Source organism: Danio rerio, chromosome 11, assembly GCF_052040795.2.
Source record: "Danio rerio strain M-AB ecotype USA chromosome 11, GRCz13ab, whole genome shotgun sequence".
NCBI lineage: Eukaryota > Metazoa > Chordata > Actinopteri > Cypriniformes > Danionidae > Danio > Danio rerio.
Window position 1 is genome coordinate 9,181,107 of NC_141031.1, and position 18,896 is coordinate 9,200,002.

At 39.9% G+C, this 18,896-nt stretch overlaps 1 protein-coding gene across 7 annotated transcripts in view; it reads right to left on the reverse strand.

Moving 5' to 3' along the window:
- Nucleotides 1–6,211: 6,211 nt before the first annotated feature.
- The window catches only part of naaladl2 (N-acetylated alpha-linked acidic dipeptidase like 2), a 629,431-nt gene continuing 616,746 nt past the window's right edge, over nt 6,212–18,896 (reverse strand). For 5 of the 7 annotated variants that reach the window (XM_087273253.1, XM_087273252.1, XM_087273254.1 and 2 more), the window contains one exon: nt 6,280–7,384. In XM_087273253.1, the coding sequence (XP_087129379.1) occupies nt 7,198–7,384 (187 nt within the window). In that variant the 3' untranslated portion in view covers nt 6,280–7,197. Of the gene's footprint in view, nt 7,385–18,896 lie in introns of all 7 variants that reach the window. The other 2 variants (XM_087273255.1, XM_087273256.1) reach the window with 1 other exon arrangement.

The following is an 18,896-nucleotide window of genomic DNA, read 5'->3' on the forward strand; positions in this document are numbered from 1 at the left end:
ATGCAATACATATATTTATTGTTACTAAATAAACCCCTTCCAGCCTGTGTATGGTTCCTTATTGCCCTTTCAGAGTTTATTAAGCAATGATGGCTTGCTGATTTTCGTTACCATTACATACTGCATATAGTATGCAGTTCGTATGCAGTTTGTGTGTTAACACTTTATTTTGATGGTCAATTTGCGTGTTAGTAGACTGTCTGCTTAATAATAATAATAATAATAATAATAATAATAATAATAATAATACATTTTATTTAAAGGCGCCTTTCTAGCACCTCAAGGACACCGTACAATTAACAAGAGCAATAAAACTACAAGAGAAAAAATAAAATATACACAATAGTGCAGATAAAATTAAGTATTAAAAGCTATCTTAAATGAGAGGGTTTTGAGTCTTGATTTGAATAGTGTGAGGGAATCAATTTTTCTGATGGCAGGTGGTAGTGAGTGCCAAAGCTGCGGAGCAGAGCGTCTAAATGCTCTGTTGCCCATAGTTGAAAGACGAGAAGAGGGAACAGACAAGTGGAGAGAGGAAGAAGATCGCAGAGTGCGAGAAGGAACAGAAATGTGGATGAGGGCAGACAAAAATGGAGGGGCGAGATTGTGGATGGCTTTGAACGTTAACATCAAGATTTTAAAGTCAATTCGAAAATGAACAGCCAATGAAGCTGCTGCAGGACAGGGGGGATGTGATGAGAAGAAGGGGTTCTGGTGATGATACGGGCAGCTGAGTTCTGGACTAACTGAAGCTTATGGAAAGATTTATGAGTGAGACCAAAGAGAAGAGAGTTGCAGTAATCTGAACGAGATGTGACAAGGCTATGAACGAGAACAGCAGTGGCATGAGGGGGTAAGAGAAGGGCGGAGACGGTTAATGTTGCGCAGGTGGAAGTAAGCAGACCGGGTGATGTTATTGATGTGTTGATGCTCTTTCAACAGACCTTTAACTGACTATAAGTAACTTTGCAAGAAAATGCCAGCTTACACTAACCCTAAACCCAAACCTCACAGTCTTATAATCTAGAATTAGTTGGAATGGAGATGCAATGTAACTTAATTCAACAAACAGACCATCAAAATAAAGTGTGATGGATAAATAAATAAAGTTTCAGAGTTTATTAAGCAATGATGGCTTGCTGATTTCCGTTACCATTACATACTGCATATAGTATGCAGTTCGTATGCAGTTTGTGTGTTAACACTTTATTTTGATGGTCAATTTGCATGTTAGTAGACTCTCTGCTTAATAATAATAATAATAATAATAATAATAATAATAATAATAATAATACATTTTATTTAAAGGCGCCTTTCTAGCACCTCAAGGACACCGTACAATCAACAAGAGCAATAAAACAACAAGAGAAAAAATAAAATATACACAATAGTGCAGATAAAATTAAGTATTAAAAGCTATCTTAACTGAGAGGGTTTTGAGTCTTGATTTGAATAGTGTGAGGGAGTCAATGTTTCTGATGGCAGGTGGTAGTGAGTTCCAAAGCCGTGGAGCAGAGCGTCTAAATGCTCTGTTGCCCATAGTTGAAAGACGAGAAGAGGGAACAGACAAGTGGAGAGAGGAAGAAGATCGCAGAGTGCGAGAAGGAACAGAAATGTGGATGAGGGCAGACAAAAATGGAGGGGCGAGATTGTGGATGGCTTTGAACGTTAACATCAAGATTTTAAAGTCAATTCGAAAATGAACAGCCAATGAAGCTGCTGCAGGACAGGGGGGATGTGATGAGAAGAAGGGGTTCTGGTGATGATACGGGCAGCTGAGTTCTGGACTAACTGAAGCTTATGGAAAGATTTATGAGTGAGACCAAAGAGAAGAGAGTTGCAGTAATCTAAACGAGATGTGACAAGGCTATGAACGAGAACAGCAGTGGCATGAGGGGGTAAGAGAAGGGCGGAGACGGTTAATGTTGCGCAGGTGGAAGTAAGCAGACCGGGTGATGTTATTGATGTGTTGATGCTCTTTCAACAGACCTTTAACTGACTATAAGTAACTTTGCAAGAAAATGCCAGCTTACACTAACCCTAAACCCAAACCTCACAGTCTTATAATCTAGAATTAGTTGGAATGGAGATGCAATGTAACTTAATTCAACAAACAGACCATCAAAATAAAGTGTGACTGTTTGTGTTTCTGTTGTGAGACATTACACCACGAAACGACTGTACTGCATATGCAATTTCAACATCCAAACCATTATTCAGATTCACTACTCTAAAGTCTAACTTCTTCATCCTAATAAAAATAAAAAACAATTACATGCGACCCACAGCTGCAGTTTTGAAGGATTCCACATGAAATAAAATGCATACAAAATCTCCACAATACAACTGATTGCAATTCAAGACATAACTCAACCTGACAGTTCTCTTGGGTCAACAGAGAAATGCGCCAGATTAAATTATACTTATTTACATATATTTAGGAAATAAAATAAATAAATACAATAGCGAGCACACAAACACACACACAAACACGGGCATGTCGACAGTTTAACAGTTCATTTTAGTGCAATGCAAATGAGCTGGGCTGTTTAGTGTAGGAAACCAGCAGCAGACTGGTACAAAGCATTTCTCCATGTGCAAATGCAGTATCTCTTTAAAAGGTCTGTCATAATAACTGAGGAAATGCTGACTCTGTTAAATGCACAAACGATGCACAGTTTTAAATGGCTGCTCTCTAAAATATCTTCCGGGGGGCTTATTAAACAGATTAGAAACAATAAAATGGAACTGGAAACATAGCAAACAATTCAATTAGTTAACTTTACAAACCTTTCAAATGATTCACTCGACAAATGAAAAGCTACGTATAAACACAACCACAGTACAAGATATTTTGGTAAATGTTTGGTATTAAAATCTCAGAGTGCAAATTGCTGCTCTAAAAGCATGTGTGACTCATTTGAAGGCACGCAAATAAATTAAAGCTGGGTCAGACTAGATTCCCTGAATCCTGTGTCCCTAATTGAGCTTTTTTTTCCCCACTTAAAAGGCAAGTGAAATATCTAAAAGAAAAGGGAAGTTATTAGTTGCTCTTTAAATCCCCCAAAATAGTTAATAGAGAAACAACATTAGTGCAAATGCTGAGAACAAATACACTGACTGCCAGAATCAAAAAGACGATGACATGACATCACCCACACAGTCCGTTATAACAGCATATACACCTGCACTGTTTGTCCAGCTTATATATTCACCATCCTGGCTCTTTGTTGGTGGAATGTCGCTCAATCAGATGCAGACTCAATACACTCATTTACCTACATTCACCTATGAACTAAAAAAAAAAATCCTAACCCTGATCTATAACTACTTTCAATTACAAAACTATTAACGTTTTACAAACTACACCACTTTTATATTGCCGGATTTCTTGCATTACTAGAACAATCATTACCCTGATTTATATATATTTTTAAACTTGAGCTGTTTTAGTCCATATTTAATGGTTTAGCTGTTCAAAAATGGAAAATAACAATAACAGAATAATAAAAACATTTTGTTCCGTTCCAGGTTTTTCTACAGATTCGGAAACAAACTGCCCTGAGAGACTGTCACAGCAGCACATGCCGCTGGTGATTCCTTTCATCATTTAAAGTCACCATGAAATTAGAATTGACAGTTCTTGTTGTTTTTATTGGAACATTGCAATGCTTATTAAATGAGTTATGCTGGGTTCAGGCAAGAATATATTAAACATGCTAGTCTTTCTATCGGGATGATATGAAGCTTCCTAGATGATGATGTTATCACCCACTTTAACACACTACAAGACAACTGAATCAATTCTTGCATGCCATCCCCCACTGTCTTTAACAAATTACTACAACACCCACACTTTCAGAATTGAAGGTGCTATAGTTGTCACTGTTACTATACCCTTTCAAAAGGTTTTCAGGTACTAACATGTACCTTTAAGGTACAATATGGAGCCATTATGTACTAATATTCAACTGCAAAATACCAGTTTGGACTCTCTAGGTCAGTGGTGCTCAACCCTTGTTCCTGGAGATCGACCTTCCTGCAAAGTTCAGCTCCAACTCTGATCAAACACACCTGATCCAATTAATTAGGACCTGAACAGCACTTGATAATTACAGGCAGGTGTGTTTGATTTGGGTTGCAACTGAAATCTGCAGGAAGGTCGATCTCCAGGAACAGGGTTGGTCACGCCTGCTCTAGGTACTAACACGTACTCTTTAATGGCCCATTTCCACTGAGTGGAACAGTACAATTCGGTATGCTTTTATGGCCGTTTCCACTGTCAAATGGTATCAAAAAGTTAACCGTATGGTTCGACTTTTTTTTGGGTATTTGAAAAGGGTACAACAAAAGAATACCAAAATGCGGAGCTAGACACGCAACTGAACACGATTGGTTTACAGAGAAGCATCACTAGCTCTTGCACAAGCAGAAGAATGAAAACAAAGAAAGCGCCATTTTTAAATACACAGTCAAGACAATTCACCGTAATAAGATTAAGCCATGGTTAACCCGAGCTTAAACAAACCTTGTCGTCTTGATGAACAGCCATAAAGCCAAAAAGAAAAGCAAAATCTACTAGGGATGCACCGAATATTCAGCAACCGAAATTATTCGGAATAAATAAAAAGGCCGAATAAATTTTGCCGAACAATGCTGTTTTTAATGACGCAATCAAATAGTAACCCGCGTAGAGTGAGAGGTGCGCGCTTTATGCAGCAAACATGTCAGCAGTGTGGAAGCACTTTAACGTGTCAGAGAAAGAGGCAAAAACGGCTGTTTGCAGACACTGTTCTGCTGAATTGTCCAGAGGAACGTTCTCTCTCTTCTCGCCCCCTTTGAGCAGATAACAAAAGAGATAAGCTCATCTGTGGCAGATGTCATACATTTACTTGCAGCACTAAAGCGTCTTTTAAACAAAGATGTTGAAACAGACCACGGAGTGAAAACAGCTAAAAGTGCGCTCTTAGAAGCTGTCAGCGCACGATTTAGTCAGGCGGACTCAGAACACCTGTACTTCATCGCGACTGTGCTTGATCCACGATATAAAGATCATTACTTGGATATGGGGAAAAAGCTGCGCACACGAGAAATGATCCAGGCCGAGTTGGACTTGGGAAAGCCGCTAGGTGTTGGAGACGGTCAGGTGATGCACAGCGCAGTAGATGAAAACAGCACAGAGAGTAAACGGGCTCGTACTAACACCGACAGCGAGACTGTTTAGTGCTGCATCTCATGTCATCGATGAGAAGAGGAACCAACTTTCATGCGCTAACATAGGCTATTCAAGAAGGGGGGCTTCAAAGATGGCCAAATAAAAATATTTTTTTATTTTACAAAATTATTTACTTTAAGTTATATTGTGCTTTGTTTGTAAATTATCTGCAGGAATGTTAAAAAAATGTTCAGTGTTAAATAAATATTTTTGAAATTGTTTTTTTGTTATTTGATTTATTTCTCTGAAAAGCAACACAAAATAGTAAAAAGCTAATTTTTACTATTTAATTATTGTAATGGTGAAAAAATTGACAAACTAAATAGAAAAAATGAAAAACACCGCGTTCAGTATTCGGCTTTCGGCCAAGCAATTCATTATTATTCGGCTTCGGCCAAGAATTTCATTTCGGTGCATCCCTAAAATCTACCCTGTGACCCGTTGTTGTTTACAAGGCCGTCTAAAACATGAGCGGTTTCACTCTCCCGAGAAAGCTTGCGTGCGCAATTATGTTTGAAATACAAACTTATTGAGCTGATGATATTAATGTGCAAGTGATTATTAAAGTGCTTCTGGCATCCTTTCAGAAATGAACAAACGCGAGAGTGATGTGTAAAAAAACAAAGAAGAAGTCTGAAAAAACAAGAGCAAATGATTCGTTCAGCAACCTAAAACATGATCAAACTATAATGTTTGACTATTATCATCAGCATTTGGACTATTATGAACTCTGAATGACAGAATTACTTTCTAACAAGAGGTTACATGTGCTGGTGAAGATTAAAGATTTGCACTGACTGTCGGCTATATTTTGTGTTGTTTTCAAACCCAAATAAGGGCTAAATGTATGCTGTGTGTAGTTTTTCTTATATTGGTAACATATCAGAGAGTGTAAGGGTCTGTATGTTATCATACATGTTGCATTTATTTATTTTATATAATAGCAGACAACACAGTAGGCTATTTACACGCACTTATTGATCTGCAGTTATAATCAAATCATGTTAGTTGAAAGGTTAGTAATGAACATTTATACACAAGGATTGCGTGTAAAAAAGCATCTGTTTTGTGAGAAGTGCTTTATATAGGATATGTGAACGACCTGTATAGCTTTACTTTGATATTTTCTTAAGCGAGAATGACATTGAATGAAACTTTTTATCATACACCATGCCACTGGTACCCTTTTGGCAGTGGAAATGCAGACCTGATAATGGTGACCCACTCACTGGAAACTGGCCATAAGTACACCATTTTAGAAATAAAGAATTTTGTTTCTTTATTTCCAAGAATGTAATTTTAGATAGATTGCTTCAACAGGATTATATTAGAAATTTATTTGTCATAATTATGTCACATATGACACTTTTTATTGTTCAAGAAAATATTCACTTAGATGTATGGTAAAATAAGAAAAAAAAAAATTCATGGTGACTTTAAACATATATCATCAAGTTCTGCATTATGAAGTTTGACTCCATGTTGACTTTAACTCACAGCATTTCCCCTCTTCCATACTGTAGGTCATTGCTTGCCATTTACAAAATGGTGGGCTGGTTTAGTTATTTTTTTTCTTTTCTTTTTTTTTTTTTAAATTGTGAACATATTTCAAACATCAAGTTTCAATAAACAAACCTATCTCGAGTCTCAGCTTCCAGTTGTCCTCTGGGGTTTATGTGACTGGAAACAGTGATAAACCTGCTGGTGTTTTTCCCCAAAACAAAAGCTCTCGATCCTCCTTGTTATAGAGTTTAGCTTCCAGACTCTTTTCTAATGTTAAAAACCACAAACTTTTTGAATGTCATTAGAGGAATAAAAACAGTAACTTGGTATTAGCCTGAAGAGATTCCTCTAGTTAATAGTGCACTTAATAATGGTACTTTCTGAAGTTTCTTCAGATCCCACTGAAATGTCTGTATTGGCTAGAAGATCCAGGTGTTTAAGTCATGTTCTGACACCATTGTGGTGCGTTCCCTCAGATGTCATTTTAGGTTGTCATTTTCATTCTCAAACAGGTCGAGTCCACTTTGCACAAGTTTCTGAGCTGAACTAATGGCGCTGTATACCAGATTCTGGGAATGGCTGATGCTGTTGTGCCAGGAAACCTCCAGGGCATCCTTTAGGATAGAGAAGCGTGGAGTTTGTCTGCTCAAACAATAGAGAATATTCCTGTGTGAGAGAACCAGAGAAAGAGAGAGTAGTTAAGACAGTATTTAAAGTCCTTTTTAAAAACCATGACATGATTTTACAGACAAATAATTTCTCCTCATGTGAGTGGATGGCTCTTTTGCTGTGTTTACACTAGTGCATATTTGTTTTAAAACAGCATTTTGGAATGAAAATTTTCTTCACCCAGGCTGCTGTTTTTACTTCCTTTCTCTAAAATGCATGATACATGACCATCCACACACACTGGTCTCGCACATATTTTGCTACAATCCATACTTACAGTGTACTGGTTGTGTTACTCAATTCAATCTATCTTTATTTCTATAGCCTTTTTACCATGTAGATTGTGTCAAAGCAGCTTAATACAGTTCTACTAAATTGAAATTGTGTCAGTCCAGTTTTAACAGATAAAATTAAATTTAGTTCAGTTCAGTGTGATTTAATTTTCACTGCTGAAAGTCCAAACACTGATGAGCAAATCCATTAATGCGCAGCTCCACAAGTCCCAAACAAAGCAAGCCAGTGGCAAGGTGGTGAACAAAGCTTCACCAATTGACGAAAGTGAAAGAAAAAACCTTGAGAGAAACCAGGCTCTGTTAGGCACGACCATTTCTCCTCTGGCCAAACTTCTTGTGCAGAGCTGCAGTCTCTATGCTGAGGGCTGGAGAACGCTGGACATCCATTGTGGAGAAGCTGAAGGAGTAAGGTATCGATGGGTGTTCAGGCTGGCCCACAAGATCAATGCGAAGACTCGTCTGTCACTGGGTCTTTCAGAACTCAGTCTCATGCTCTCCACTCCTTCATGATCACCACAGGATCTGCTCAGGATACGGCCTGGTCCAGGGTTATGAAGACCTCTTAACGTCCTTTATGGTTTGCATCATCTCTTCACAGGACTTGGGATGCTGAGCATATATATTGTAAACATGCCTAAAAATGATCCTTGAAGCAGCCCATACTTTACTGGCCTGACTAGTGAAAGCATTTATATTTACAAACTGGCATGACTTAAACCATTGTAAAGCTTATCCCTGGACACTCGTATTATATAAGCGATCTATGAGGATAACTTGATCGATAGTGTCGAAGGCAGCACTGAGGTCAAATAAAACTATTAACGAGATGCAGCGTCTGTCAGCAGCTAAAAGTAAATAATTGCGTATTCCCACTACCGCATTTTCTGTATTGTGATGAGGCTTGAAATCTGACTGAACAACTGTCGAAAGTAGCATGATTGGACAGAAACAACTTTTTCTAGTCTTTTAGCATGGCAATAAAATACAACGTTCACCATTCTCCAATTCTCGTACTGCTCTCCTGACAAAAAAAAGCTTGCTGCACACACACAGCTTTGCTGTAACAGCATCGTGGGGAAAAACTTGAAACAAACCGCGTAGATCTTGTAAACAAACACATACGACCCTTCATTAACAGCTAAATACTGTGTGCCGTGAGTCCGTGTCGCACAGCTTAACACTAGCAGGTCTGCCTTGCCTTCAGAAAGCACGCACAGTCATGAATAATTAAGAAGTCTGCTCTTCTCATAGGATAAGAAATATCTGCTATGAATAATTATGAGAAACAGACGCGTCATCTTTGCACTTGCAGTTTTGCGCTACGTTGCGATTTTGATCCCGTCCCAAAAATCATTTTAAACCAGGAAGCTGAAATCAGCTGATAAAAGCTCCTAATTCTCCAGTTTTTCCCACAATTAAAGTAACAGGTGCTAACATTGTCTTAACTGATGTTCAACACACACAAATCTGTTAAAATTTGAAAAAAAAAAAAAATACTCAAGGTTTCGTGAACCTTGCCATTTCAGTCATCATACAGTAAACATCTGTCTTCTTCACATCAGTGACATGCGTCTCTGGGTCGATGAGTGTAAAGATTTTAGGACATCTTGGACACTTGTAATGCGTCCAAACAGTTTGCTGCAGTTATAAGTTGTCCATGTGTTGAGGCAGTTCATTATGATGCGATTTACCTTCTGTGTGATTTGATTAGACAGGAATCACAGGACTGATTTTTCTAATACACATAGACAGAAAAAAATTAAGTAGTGACTGCAGGTTGAAGGAAAGCAGTGGAGTACAGAACTGTACTACTCAAAGGAAACAAGGCATAATGGTATGACAGACCTGACCCAGCCCGTCACTCTAAACTATAATTTGAAGTTTTAGCCCCTCAATTTTGTAACCCCGACTCCCCCAAAGGTGAATACCCTACATCAGGGGTCACCAATCTCGGTCCTGGAGGGCCGGTGTCTCTTCAGGGTTTGGCTCCAACTTGCCTCAACACACCTGCCTGGATGTTTCAAGTATACCAAGTAAGACCTTGATTAGCTGGTTCAGGTGTGTTTGATTAGGGTTGGAGCTAAAATCTGCAGGACACTGGCCCTCCAGGAACAAGTTTGGTGACCCCTGCCCTACATTAACCTCTAACCCTAACCAGCTAGTGGCAAACGTCTTTCCTCCCTGCTTTTTTTGAGAAAAGACTGTCAATCCTCAACTCTAAACCCAACCGACATTGTCTTTCGCCTGTTGTTCGTTTTTTTTTTAGAACAATTCACATCAACCCTGAACTCTAACCTCAACCGATACCATTTTCCTCTCTGCATTATTGAACATAAAGCATGTCAACCCTCAACCTTAACCCTAATAGATATTGTCTTTTCATCCAGCAAATTTGAAAACAATTTACATAAACTCCTAACTCTAACCCCAACCAATACGGTTTAATACTTTTACTAATATTTAATAATATTAATTTATTCATATTTGTTTCAGCTTAGTCCTTTTATTAATCAGGTGTAACCACAGCGGAACGAACCACCAACTTATGCAGCAAATGTTTTTTTTTTTTTTTTAAGTAGCGTATGCCCTTCCAGTCGCAACTCAACACTGGTAAACACCGATACACTCTTGCATTCACACTCATAGACTAAGGCCAATTTAGTTTATTCAATTCACCTATATCACATGTCTTAGGACTGTGAGGGAAACTAAAGCACCCGGGGGAAACCCATGCAAACACAAGGAAAACATGCAAACTCCACACAGAAATGCAAACTGATCCATCCGGGTCTCGAACCAGTGAACTTCTTGCTGTGAGGCGATCATTCTATCCACTGTGCCACCACTAATATTAATACTATTTTTAATACTTTGACTCTCAGTAAAAACAACCCAGGTTTACCCTAAACTCTAAACCCAACTGATGTGTGTAAAGTGACACTGTGTGTAAAGGGGCTTTTTCCCTTCTGGGAAATTAGATTTTTTTAATCCCTAATCACTTGGATTATATAAATCTAAAAAAAAGGAGAACATTTTAATGTGCCTGCCCATAATTTGGGAGTTCATTCTCCTTACCTAACCCCAACCCTAACCATTTAGACTTAGATGATGTTTTATCCTTAACATGTTCTTTATAATTGCCTTTTCACAGTAGAACGGTTTATCTTGTTCACAAATAACCTTAATTTAATTAGATACTGCATATGATTTAGACGCAAAACATCACTTGCCTTTATTACGAATTAGTCAATATTTTTATAGTGCTTTATACATTGTAGATTGTGTCAAAGCAGCTTATAGAATTTCTAGTTAATTGAAACAATTCAGTCTAATTTTCAGGGTTCAATTTAGTTCAGCGTATTATACCTTTACATACAGTAGACACGATTTGAAACTTATTGGGCTTGCAGGATTTATGATGTTATGTTCAAGAAGCATGACTTCGAAAATCCAAATCTTTAACTGCAACATAAGGCCTGTTAAACTACTGACCTACACTAATACATTGTGCAGGTTGTTAAATCATGCTCATTTTCCAAACGCACAGTAATCCTTTTTACAATTTTAATCATATCCTCTTTACACCAACCGTTTCTGGAGATCTTAGAACTCTCCACAAAATCTTTGAGATATTGATCTGGGCTCCCTGGTAACACCACATACTTTGTTTTTAATGGAGAAAGGAGTTCACATGCTCAGCAGCAACAAATCGAGTTTAGCGAACACAACGGAGTCCCTGTGTGGGTCCAGATATCATCTGTTCCATGTCTACTGAATATTGGCATTTATTTTATCAGTAGGACCAAACTCTCCAGAGTGTCTGCGAGTGCTATTCTTCCCTTTTCAGCCAATCAGGCCAAAGTTTTACCTGAGGCCTGACTTATTGAGGAACATGTAATGTTGGAGAAGACTTTTCAATAATGATAACACAAAGTCTATTCAAGGCATTGTTCACTCTAAAATGGTTTAAAATATTCAAAAGCCATCTAATAGTTTTGTTAGAGGAAACAACCAAAATTTATCTGTGTGATTTAACCCTCCTATTATACTTGGGTACCCCATTCAATGTTAAACGTATGTGCATACATAACTGACATATTTTTTCCCCCCTTCAGATTGAATGGCTTTTTTAATTAAATGGGATAAACTTAGTAAAAATAAAATTAACATGAAATTGTTTTTTTAATGCCCTGTACACATTTTGTCACATCGGTGTTCTTTAATAATAATAATTAAATAAATAATTCCTTACATCTATATTGCACTTTTCTGGACATACAAACGCGCACAAGTACACACACGCAAACACACACACACGCACGCACGCACGCACGCACGCACGCACGCACGCACACACGCACACACACACACACACACACACACACACACACACACACACACACACACACACTAGAGATGCGCGGATGGCGGTTACAGCCGCGGGATCGGGCGGATGACGTGACGAAAAATAATATTTTAATTAAATTCGGGCGGGTGGTGGGCGGTTGTACTGTTTTTGTACACATAGCTGGCGCACCAACGAAAAAGCCTAGGACTGACTTCACAGAATGAGAGGAGGAATCGGATACACTAATTCTGGATGAAGTACAGAAGTCTTCCTCTACAAAATTAAGAATAGACGGATCAGCAGAGGAAAATCTACTTTCCTTTTGGGAGAAACAAGGCAGTCATTCCCATGTCTACAGCACCTTGCCAAGAGAATTCTATGCATTCCAGCAACAAGTGCTGCGAGCGAGCGCTCCTTCAGTGCAGCAGGGCGCATTAGAGGCCAGGCGCTCTCGTCTGAATGTTGAAATGATGTGTCAAAAGGCGTTTTCTATTAGGCTACTATAATAAAAAAAAAATTGTACAGTACAGTGCGTTTCATTTAGGCTTTTTATTTATTTATTTTTGTCCCTGTGCACCGATTGGAGACGGAGTTCACTGCTGATATTCTGAGAGCTTTATAGGGTGCTTCTCATTTCTTATTTGTGTATCCTCGTTTCCTTCCCTTGCTTTCTTTCCTCGTCTTTCCACCCCTATAGGATGCGAGGGAAGGACGCAAAAAAAAAAAAAACCTCAAGGACCGAGGAATCGAATCAAGTGAAAAGACACATCCTCGTATTGTTTAGTGTCACTTCAAAGCGTTAATTAATGCTGGATTTGACTTGCACGTTTGGATTAACTGCATGTCATTAAACTCATTCTCTATTTTCTAATAATCAATAAAGAAACATTCATTTAATAATAAAAAGGAATAAGCCATTCAAATAAAGAGCTCAGTCAGCAGATGGCGGGCGGGTGCGGTTTTAAAAATTGGTCAAAAATGTTAGTGCGGATGGATGGCGGACGGATGATGAGTTTTATGATGCGGTTGCGGATGAAATAATAGCCCATCCGCACATTTCTAACACACACACACACACACACAATAAAATGAATAAAAATAAAATCCTTTTCTGGAGGTTTTAAATTGCTAGGGTAAAATTGACCCCAGTTGAAAAAGGCGTTAGCAGATTTTAGGGAAACAGGAGGGTCGTGAAAAAGTAAACAACAAAATGACAGCTCCAACCTCTCAAAACCAATGGAACATAATCCAGTGGCTCCTTGATGTCAAAACGTCATGCCAAAACAACACAAGTCTTGCAAGACTTGATGTCAAAACAACACCAAATAGACATTTAACAATGGCATGAAAAGGCTAATGAATAATGTCACGCAGGTTCTAATACTAGACCTCTTTCATCCTTCACTGTCACCTACTTTTTTCTTTCTTTACGCAACTCTTTCATTGGTTTCAAGACTGGTCTGGCACACAAGCGGTGGCCTTTTTCAATTGGGCCACCAGACTTGCTCTACTCCCATATCTCTTGGCTCTGCTTTAGTAGTTGCATCACACCTCACATGTTGATGTACTATTATAACTGCTCTAACCCCTCTTAAGCCACCTCTTGTTGGTCAGTAATGCTGCACTATCACTGGGCCAAACAGCAATCTCTCCAATGCCTTGCTCCCACTTCTTCTCTCTATCACGGCAGCAGGTCCTGGCATCCGGTGAATGGCACTATTCCCTCTGTTCCCTTGTGGATGGCAGCTAACCCTTCACAACTCAGTAAGCAGTGAGTTGATCCATCCCTCCTGGCAAGTTCCTCCTGTACCACTGCAACTAGTGGAGTGCCACTAGAGGAATTTCCTGCCAGCACGTCCTCATGGGAACTGCAATTCTCCACCTCTTTGACCATGTGTTATTCTTTCTTTCCAGGTTTCAGCACCAATTTAATGAAGTTAATTCAATGTCAAGAAAAGCAGGAGATTAGAACCAGCGGATAAAGAATGTCCACTATTCATTCATTTTCTTTTTGGCTTGGTCACTTTATTATTTTGGGGTCGCTACAGCGGAATGAACCGCCAACTTATCCAGCATATTTTTTATGCAGCGGATGCCCTTCCAGCTGCAACCCATCACTGAGAAAAATCCATACACACTCATTCACACTCATACACAACAGACAATTTAGCCTACCCAATTCACCTGCAGTATGGTTTTGGACTTGTGGGGGAAACCGGAGGAAACCCACGCCAACGTGGGGAGAACATGCAAACTCCACACAGAAATGCCAACTGACTGCAATTGTGCTACCCACTGCGCCACCGTGCTGCATGTGTACTATTCATAAAATAAAATAAATATATAACAGTAAGAAAGGTGAAATTCTCCATCATGCTTATTACTACTGACAAGGGCAAAATAAGTGAGGAGAAAATCAGGGCAGAGTTCATAGGCTTGGAACACAATCAGAAGGGGCCTAGAGCAGCAACCTGTCCATGAAACGGTACAATGGTGACTACACTTTTAAAGGCTGCTCATGCCACACTCATCTTAAAGAAAACTATAATGTTAACTGTATTTCTATCAGGATCACTATCATCAAAGATTGTGGAATTTCTGCTTTTATCATAACTAACTCCATAGAGTAAAAAAAAAAAAAAAACAGAACAAAGATTAATGATTATGTGTGTGCAAAAGTAGCAGATATCAATAATGCTTTAAGTTATCATTTAAAGCAGGGGTTTCCAAACTCGGTCCTGGAGGGCCGGCGTCCTGCAGATTTTAGCTGCAACTTGCCTCAACATACCTGCAAGGATGTTTCTACAAAGCCTAGTGAGAGCTTGATTAGTTAGCCCAGGTGTGTCTGATTGGGGTTGGAACTAAACTTTGCAGGACACTGGCCCTCCAGGACCAAGTTTGGACATGCCTGATTTAAAGCAACACTTACTATTTAAAGTTTTATTATATAAAAAAAAAAAAATAAAAAAAATAAAAAAATATTAATAATAAATAAATAAAAGCAAACAGTCACTAAAAGAGGTTGCTATGTATTTTTAGAAAGCAGATAAATGAGCAATTTTAACAAGGGACAAAACTTGTCCTGTTTTGCCATGTTATTGACATCATACACCCTTGATTCTAATTTAGATTTAAAGAAAACAGGGAAACACCAACAACACTTTAATATCTTATGTCATACTGTACTGCAAAGATCAGCATTATAACACAAAATTTAAATTCATTTATTTTACTTTGTATATATTATAATAAATGTGACACAGATTTCACCGCATGTTGCGCTCGTCTCTCAGCAGTTGCTTCAGCATTCTTGTTTAACTTGTTTCAAAAACGTTCAGCCTTAAAGTCTTTGCACAATGAAGTCCAAAATTTTCACGTGATCTTTTTTTCTCATATTCATATGTGAAAAACTTGTCACGTGAACAAACCTTGCACACTGAGTCCGATGCGTATTAATTAATCCATTAAGAAAAAACATGAAACATTTCAGAGTCAGTTCAAGCAGTCGTAGTTTGTTCTCTCTTCTCCAAAGAAGAAAAAGAAAGAGGAATGGGCTATTGTGTTCATTCAATACTGCATAGAGAGAAAGGAGAGTTCAGCTCATTATCAAAGAGCTGTGCTGGATTATCCCAAAATGTAAAGTTTATTTTAGGAAATCAGTGGAATTTTAATACATTGCTTGTGATACTTCACACATTCATGTATGTAAACCAATCTTGAACAGAAACTGGCAGTGCCTAGATGGTGGCCGAGTTGACATGTTGAAACAACAGACTGAGGGTGCTTTCACACCAGTGAATCGGTTCAGTTGTTCCGAAACAGAGATTACAATTGTTACATTGTTTCTCTTTGCTCTTGGAGCGGTTCACTTTCACACTGCAAAGTTTATAATCGGACCAAAATAGCTAAAACAAGTCACGTGTGAGTAAACTTTCCTTACATTGGTCAGAGTGTCAGGGTTTATTTTGCAGCGTCCCGCTCAGCTCTAAGGAGAGGTGGTGGTTTGGTGGTGATTGACAAGGTGCGCGCGCAATGTGTCTGAGGAGAGATGCGGTGGGCAGGGGTGAGAAGGGTGCGCGACGATGCCTATTTGAGGACCGGGAAGGAGACGCGAGATTACCGTGAGATCATCACTCGTTTGCGGGCATCCGGAGACTCACGAAACTTCCCGCCCTACTCATAATTCTCTCATCATATAGCCGTATATGCCTATTACATATCCATAAAACACTGTGATATAACTGTGCTAGGATCGGATTGCTTTCTCACTGCAATCAAACCGCTCCAGGGTTCGTTTCAATCGAGCCGAGACCACCTCATTCAAGCGATCTCGGAGCGATTACTTTGGCGCAGAACAGAGCGCGATTGCCCTGTTCACATATGCCAAACGAACCGCGCTAACTGGGAAAACGAGATACGTTCTGAAACAAAAGTGTAGATGTGAAAGCACCCTAAAAGTGGACAATGCTTTTTTATTATAATGTCTATGGAAAGTATGTCAAATGTATGTGTATTACACACACACACAGAGATGCACCAGTCACTGCATTCAGCAAATAGGGGTTCTCAAATGTCTGTCACATTCTGTCTTAACTTTATGACAAACACAGTGCATAAAATAATCTGTAGCTTAAATGACAGCATCTTGTATTTTGCACTTTGCTTCAATGGTGGCTCTGAACTGTCAAAACACCTCTCAAAGCACTTTTCCGGATGCAAAAAGTAATTTATTTGTATTTTTATGATGGACGAAAGTTTTGAAGGCAGTGTGTTAAAACGATTCACACAACTTGAGGTCAAATTTACTTGTTAATGTGTGAAAATTACAGATGGAAATTTCGGATTCAGTGTGCAATAACCTATAATCTGCTTCATACTAGCATAATAAAAAGTGTTTGTAATGAAGTTTACGGCCCTTTGGCCGCCGGGAAGAAGGAGGCGGAGAACCGACGGAGCTTTAAAATGATTTATTAATAACAGTGACGGCAGCTCCTCACGGAGACTGCCGTCTCTAAACCAAAACAAACGGACGGCAGCTCCTGCCGTCAAACTGAAAGCAAAAGTAAAATAACATGCCCGGGCCCGGTCCTCTCTCGGCTTCCTCTGCCATCGGTCCTCCTTTTATGGTCCAGAGCTCCTTCCGTGGGATCCGAGGCAGGTGCGCACCGCACGTGTATCCACTTACGTGGTGGCCTCATGGATGCTGGATGGATGCTGGCTCTGGCATCATGGCGGATCGTGGCGACTCCCCCGGTTCTGTGGGATGGCTCCCTTCAGCTCTTTCCCTTCCGGCGGTGAGCCCCGCGTCCCCTGCTCCTCCCCATGCTGGGAGACGGCAGCAGGCAGATCCTTTCCTCGCCAGCCTCATTCCACCCCGGCACTCTGGGCAGACGGACGGGTTTCTCCCCCACTCGGGTTAACTCCCGAACACTCGCCCCCTCTCTCAGCTGCGAGGGCATCTGGACAACGCGTCCCTCCTTCTCCCGGGATTCGGCACCACTGTAATGAAGTTTACGGCCCTTTGGCCGCCGGGAAGAAGGAGGCGGAGAACCGACGGAGCTTTAAACTGATTTATTAATAACAGTGACCAAATCTCTAAACCAAAACAAACGGACGGCAGCTCCTCACGGAGTCTGCCGTCAAACTGAAAGCAAAAGTAAAATAACATGCGCGGGCCCGGTCCTCTCTCGGCTTCCTCTGCCATCGGTCCTCCTTTTATGGTCCAGAGCTCCTTCCGTGGGATCCGAGGCAGGTGCGCACCGCACGTGTATCCACTTACGCGGTGGCCTCACCCCGTTCCCACGGCTCTCGGCCACGCCCCCTCGCCACAGTGTTCAATACATTAGCTCATCTACAAACATGATTTCTACAGGAGTTTCATAGAATGTAATGAATAATAATAATAATAATAATAATAATTTTTATTTATAGGCACCTGGGTGAAGCAGTGGTGCAGTAGGTAGTGCTGTCGCCTCACAGCAAGAAGGTCGCTGGGGTCGCTGGTTTAAACCTCGGCTCAGTTGGCGTTTCTGTGTAGAGTTTGCATGTTCTCCCTGCGTTCACGTGGGTTTCCTCCGGGTCCTCCGGTTACCCCCACAGTCCAAAGACATGTAGTACAGCTAAATTGGGTAGGCTAAATTGTCCGTAGTGTATGAGTGTGTGTGTGAATGTTTCCCAGAGATGGGTTGGGGCTGGAAGGACATCCGCTGCGTAAAAACTTGCTGGATTAGTAGGTGATTCATTCCGCTGTGGCAACCCCGGATTAATAAAGGGATTAAGCCGACAAGAAAATGAATGATTGAATTTATAGGCACCTTTCAGAGCACTCAATGACACCTTACATTATGTCACAGGGACATTATAAAAACAAGACAGAAGAGTAATTAACATAATATTAATCCAGAGAGTCATTAAAAGCAATCCTGAACAGAAAGGCTTGAAACTGGGATTTAAAAGTTGGAGATAGAGTCCACCTGACGAATATTCCATAACTGTGGTGCTATGCAGCTAAAAGCCCTGCCAAATGATTTCATCTTAAAATTTGGAACTGACAACAGTTCAGCTGCAGAGGATCTTAGTGAGCGCTGAGGAGCGTACCAGTGAAGAAGATCAGAGAGGAAATCGGGTGCCAGGTTGTGAAGAGCTTTGTAAGTTAATAAAATAATTTTATATTGTACACGATAAAGAACAGGAAGCCAATGCAAGTGAAAGAGAATTGGAGTTATGTGTTCAGAAGCATGCGAGCGGGTGACTACACTATAGCTGCTGAGTTCTGGATTAACTGTAATCTGTGAAGTTGGTTAAGAGGGATACCAGATAGGAGGGAATTGCAATAAACAATCAGTAATGTAACCAGAGCATGTACAAG